Below are 6,000 nucleotides of genomic sequence, written 5' to 3'. Positions count from 1 at the left end.
TTTGTTCTTCATTTCATTTTTGACACGTTCTAATACTCACTTTCTCGCTATCGCTTGTAATTCTCGCTGTCACTTAGCTTCTAACCGCGTATTTCTTTGTTCTCGCTGTGACATATATTTTAACCGCATATGTCTTTGCTCTTCACTTTCATTTTTAATTCGTTCTACTCCTCGTTGTCGCATGTCTTGTAACCGCATATTTCTTAATGAATATTTGATATATAATGTACCGAACGCTCCTCAGCTATAAACTTTATTTCACTCCAATTTTAGTTTTATTTTCAATGTTGTAAAAGTTTCAATTTTGTAAAAGAAAAACAGACGAGGATTTGTTAAATGATTTCCTGAGAATTTGCCGACGGATTGTTTTGAGTACGCTATTGACTGACCGTATCTCAAACAGTAGGTCATACGAAAAAAGTAGTTCAATCCCGCTTTCTAAGGCTATAATGAGAGAAAGGCTAGGGCACGTTTTGCGGATGAAGGATGACAGATTGCCGAAGATCGTCCTTTCGGCCAACCGTCTTGGGCTGAAAGTAGGTCGTCCGCGGTTGGGGTGGGAGGATGTCGTAGAGAAATATTGAAAGGGAATGGGAACTTCCTGGGAGGGTATAAAGAGGAAGGCTTTGAATAGATTAGGATGGAGGAGGAGCGTGTGTAGTTGGGGTGGCCTCAGTTGACTTGGTGCTGCGGTGGATTGTTAGTATTAATAGTAGTTGTAAAAGTACAAAAGAAAATACTTGCAATATAATTCCTTTTAGCGATGCACCAAATACGCAGTAGGCTTTAGACTTTTACTGTTAGGGAAACGGGCAGTAGCTGAACTCTTGTTTGTAATGAAAACAATATGTGTCTTGAATAGTCTTAGAAAGAACTAATAAAATTAAAGTTAATATTTGACATATAACGATATTAAATGCTGAAAGCTCATCAGTTCAAGATTTTATTTCACTTTAATATTCATTTTATTTTCAGTGTTGAAATAAGTACAAAAGAAAATATTTGTAATATAATTTGTTTTCAGTAAAATGAAATTGGCGCAGTAGGCTTCATACTTTTACAGTTAGGGAAAGGGGCAGTAGGCAAATTCATGTTTGTAATGATTTTTGTTTGTCTTAAGCTTGATTTGCATACGCACTTTAAGTTTTACTCGTTTTAAGGTTTATTTATTCTTTTATATTATTACCTGTTGTATGTTTGTTTGCTTTTATTGTTTATTCAATTTCTGCTCGTTTGAGTTTTATTTATTCTTTAACAGTTAAAGATTTTTTGTTCGTTTAAAGCTTGATTTGCATATTCAATTTAACTTTTACTCGTTTTAAGATTTATTTATTCATTTATATGGTTTTTGTTGAATGTTTGTTTGCTGTGATTGTTTATTTAATTTCTGTTCGTTTTGGGTTTCATTCATTCTCTAATAGTAATTTCTAGTTACTTTGAGCTTGAATTATTATAGATTTTTAATTCTGCTGATCCTAAATTTAATATGGCCTTTACTTTTTTTTGAAAAACCTCTACTTCGGAAAGTTTTTTTTATCAATTTTAACACTGGACAACTTGCATAGCTGACAACCCATACCCTCGGACTGTGGGGGGTTTTGTCAGTCCTGAAGGCATAGTTATTGACATTTAGAATATTTTGAACAAAATCCCTATCTCAAAATTTTGATTGCATGCATTTGAGGAAAAGAGGGCATGGAGGGGAGAGGCTAGTTGACCTCTAATCACTTTTGAATCTTACAAAAGGCAGTATAACTTCCGATTTCGAATTGAATGAGTTTATACGAAGTTTATTCGACCTCTCCGAAGTTTATACGACCACTCCCTCCATGTGAAGTGCCTCTGGAAAAAAAAATAATAGTAATAAAATGTTGAAGTCTTATACCTCTTTACAATAGGCAACGATATAGCGTTGCTTCTGACAACCACCTCTCTTCTGCAGCACTATAACAGAAAGTAAGAAGAAAATACGTTAACAGTTTCTGAACGAATATGTGAACGAAACAAACCTGATAAAAACAAACAGACGCGGAAAGCAAACAGAAAACCAAATAATAGCGAAAATTGAATGAATTATAAAACCTAAAAACCAAATAACGCAGAGAACAATCAAAATAACAAACAGATAAAATCAAAATTAGCAGAATTACAAATAGAAAAGCCAAAAATCTTAATTTCAAAATTGAGCCCTTCACCAATCTTTACGATTAATAAATAACAATGCAACTCATACAATACTAAATCACGATACAAATTCTTTCATTCGCTAGGGAAATGAACCAATTAGCAGGTTTTAATTCAGCCCTTGCAGATCATATTTATGACCATCCACCCCATAATATTTTATTCGACCAGACTAGTTTAATTTCACATGATAAGGGTTTGACCTTGCAATAGAGAAGCTCTTGAAATATACAAAATATCTTAATTTAAGTTTGGCTCTGAACAGATACGGGTAATTTTAAGGGATTCTTATTTTGGTCCTCTTGTCATATTTTAGTCGTCCATAGCATAAATCATGAGCCACTTTTACAATCACACGGGGCCACGTGCATAGTTCTTTTAGAGTCCTAGTAGTATCTTTCTGGTACCAAACGGCCTTTATTTTATTTTTTACTTTATTTTTCAATTTTTTTAGTACAATTGGCAACAACTTTGCCCCCCCCCCCCAAGGTTTTTGAAAATATTAAGGCAATTTCAATAATACTTATAAATTTATCAAGTTTGTGATATTATAGTGATTGACTCTCTCATCAACTTCTTCCTATTTACACAATCATAAAATATCAGTAAACGAATTTGCTTAAGGTAGAAGATACCTTATGCAGTTTTCCACCACATGAGAAATATCCAAAATTGCGTTCCCGATCTAGATGGATTATTTACTAATCCTACATAGTATAGAGGACTCCACATAGATAGAGGACTGTACATAGATAGAGGCGCAAGCCTGTTTTCGCATTATATTATTATTGTTATAATGATAATGTTTACAAACAGGGTATTCATCAATCCTCCTTATACAGTAGATGAAATCCAGTCTTGGAGCGCACTACGAGTCCAGAGGTCCCATAAAAATACCTTCAGAAGATTCAGATACCACACTATAATATTGTACGATCAAGATCCAGAAGAAACCAAGCCAGTACTGTGTCGTAACGATAATATACCGGCAGATAAACTATTTTATTGAATCAGAACCACCTCCTTGGCCTTTTTTTGCGATTCCATAAAGACACTGGCCACTGGAATTTCGAAAACCGCTCTGCAGATGAACAAAATCGTCCTCAGACTTTTTTTTATTTTTCCGTTGTCCATTGTTACCTCTTGTGCTGTTATTCAGCATGGTCTTCAACTATTGACAAGCCTTAAAAGGCTTTTAAAAGCCGTAGGTTACACAACTGCAGTTAACGCAACTAACACAACCTAGTTAACACAACTAACGCTTTTTTCCGATCATATCAATTGTTTATGAATAGATGGAGGGAGAGGGAGGATAAATCCAATAAAACAAGAAGTAAAGCTGTCATTCCAGACATCTCTCTCAATTTAGTCAAAGGTGTGTTCCGGTGCAGATAGAAGAACGTTTTAGAGGGAGATGAAATAGAATGGAAAAAATGGATCTTGTATTCTAACCAAGGTTGAATATACAATTTATAAAAATCTGTTATAGTTTTCGAATGGACTCCCTGTTTAGTTCCAGCTAATCTTTTTAGCATGGCAACTGTCTAGGAAATGCTAGTTTTCCAAGGGTTAACTTGTTCATGCCAGAATTGTTTAAGGTCAATCCTTAGACCTAGCAGGTTCATTGTATTACAATATGGGTTTCATTGTATTAAATGTGACTCGCATTGAAAAAGCTTTAGGGCTTTGCAGAATTCTGTTATTAGGATTTTAACAGATTAAGGACTGAGAGACTCAGTGGGAAATGTGCGTTTAAAACTGAATATTCTTTCTCTCGCAGATATATTTCTTTTTATCGATCGATATTAATGGTTGAAATTATCAATAGCCTTGCCCCAAATGTTTTGAAGTTATGACTGTAGCTAGCCTGGACCTATTCGAATTCGGCCCTTCGGAGCTTGTGATAGTAATTTTTCTAAATAATTATCTTATCTAAATTCACAGTTATAATAGAACACCCACCGGTGTATTTCGGCGGCTACGGAGTAAAACGACCCGGTTAATTTTTTACGCTCGGAGTCTTGCCAATTCTTAGAGTCATTTACCATTTGTGATTATGTGTGAGCACGACCAAAGTATTTTCCAGGAAAATCTGAGATTTGAATTACAGTTAGGTTTGACTTTTAATTTAGTAGTGCCATAACTGAATTATTATTTGAAGTATATTGTTAGCCGGTCGCTGGGGGTTAATGTCAGGTTTTTGTTTATTCATTAAGTCATAGATGTACGCGCTTGAGGTTGGAGTTGGTCTAAAGGTTCTCTGGCTTTATCAGTAAATTTGTCTCTAAATAAATTAATACTCATGGGAAAAAAATGTAACAGCCCAGTTATGACATCCACTTCCGTTGGAACATTTATGAATAGCTTGAATAGTTTTTAGTCAGTAGATATTTGATCCCTTTGAATCTAGGCGATTTTTTATTTTTGGCTGGAGGGGGTATGTAAGGACGTTTCTCTTATTTTGAACATATTATTGTTATTTGTGCATGAAACACAATCCCCACATATTGCACTCATCAACTGAATGAAGTAGAAAGGACAAACTCCGTTTGAAAGAAATAGAAGAGGTGAATAGATTCTTTCCTGGTGTCTACAGATCCTATAACCATACGAAAACCAGAAGAGTAACCATGAAAGCAATCATACTAAAAGTGCATTTCCCAGAATTTCCTTTTTTTTACTAAACTGGCTCGAACCAAAATTCACCACTAAAGAGCATAAAAACTACAAGATCTGCTTGAAAAGCGAATTGGAAATCACAGCCATGACCTTTTTTATGATAGATTTATTGTTCTTTCTCCACATAGTTCGGGTGTGTATAAATCAGTCCATCATCATAGCAGTTAATGTAGGAAGGAGGGGAGGGAGCTTGGGTGGAGTATTCTTTTGTAGAGTATATATTATTTTGTAGAATATATATTCTTTTTGTAGAGTATATACTCTTTTGTAGAGAATATATGCTTTTGTAGAGTATATATTCTTTTGTAGAGTATATATTCTTTTGTAGAGTGTATATTCTTTTGTAGAGTATATATTCTTTTGTAGAGTATATATTCTTTTGTAAAGTATATATTCTTTTGTAGAGTGTATATTCTTTTGTAGAGTATATATTCTTCTGTAGAGTATATTCTTTTGTATATTTCCCGAAAATCATCACATTTTTCCTTTTATTCTCAAATTTGTCGAGAAGTCATCGATATTTTGACTTATAAATATGCCGAATAAAACATCTTTATAACCCAGTGAAACTGTAGGCAGAGCCACCCCCTTCTTAAAATACTTAATCCGCCACTGACATTATTGGGATTCGCTCTTTTTACTAACGCTTCACATAACATTTTTCACAATAATTTTTTTTCAATAATGTTTATCCGAATTTCTAACCTAACAAAGCTCAATGTTCATCCAAACTTAAAAAAATCTTCTGGACTATCATATTTTCAACGATTTAAAACTAAGCATTTTCTTAATTAAATCATTATTTAATGGAACAGCGCCTCTGAGTAATTACAAAAAGGATGACACCAGGTAGTAGAACTTATTTGACTAAAATTAAAAACGTCAACTTCACATCAATCGGAATCAGAATCACTCTCTACTTCTTGTTTTTTTGAACTCTTTCGATTACGTTGTTCCTGACTTCTTGGAGTTGTCCTTGCCACTGGTCTTTCCAAATAATACTCAATGTCCTAAAGGAGAAAAAGAAAATATATTCATCTAATACGAAAATACAATTTGAAGTGTTATATCAGCTGCCTCAAGTAGAGATTAGCTGTGAGTATTGTTCAAACTACTAGCACTAGTAGCTTATCACAG

The 6,000-nt window shown here is 34.0% G+C and overlaps 1 protein-coding gene across 1 annotated transcript in view; it reads right to left on the bottom strand.

The window, feature by feature from the left end:
- Window positions 1–5,645: 5,645 nt before the first annotated feature.
- The window catches only part of LOC148948396 (pentatricopeptide repeat-containing protein 2, mitochondrial-like), a 44,958-nt gene continuing 44,603 nt past the window's right edge, over window positions 5,646–6,000 (bottom strand). The window contains exon 7 of the mRNA XM_089093913.1: window positions 5,646–5,873. Coding sequence (XP_088950039.1) covers window positions 5,757–5,873 — 117 coding nt within the window. The 3' untranslated portion in view covers window positions 5,646–5,756. The remainder of the gene's footprint in view (window positions 5,874–6,000) is intronic.

This window comes from Artemia sp. Qi Xiang Cuo, chromosome 9, assembly GCF_049724085.1.
Source record: "Artemia sp. Qi Xiang Cuo chromosome 9, ASM4972408v1, whole genome shotgun sequence".
In the NCBI taxonomy this organism is placed as follows: Eukaryota; Metazoa; Arthropoda; class Branchiopoda; order Anostraca; family Artemiidae; genus Artemia; species Artemia sp. Qi Xiang Cuo.
The sequence above is the reverse complement of the archived record's forward strand: the minus strand, read 5'-3'. Positions and strand labels throughout refer to the sequence as shown.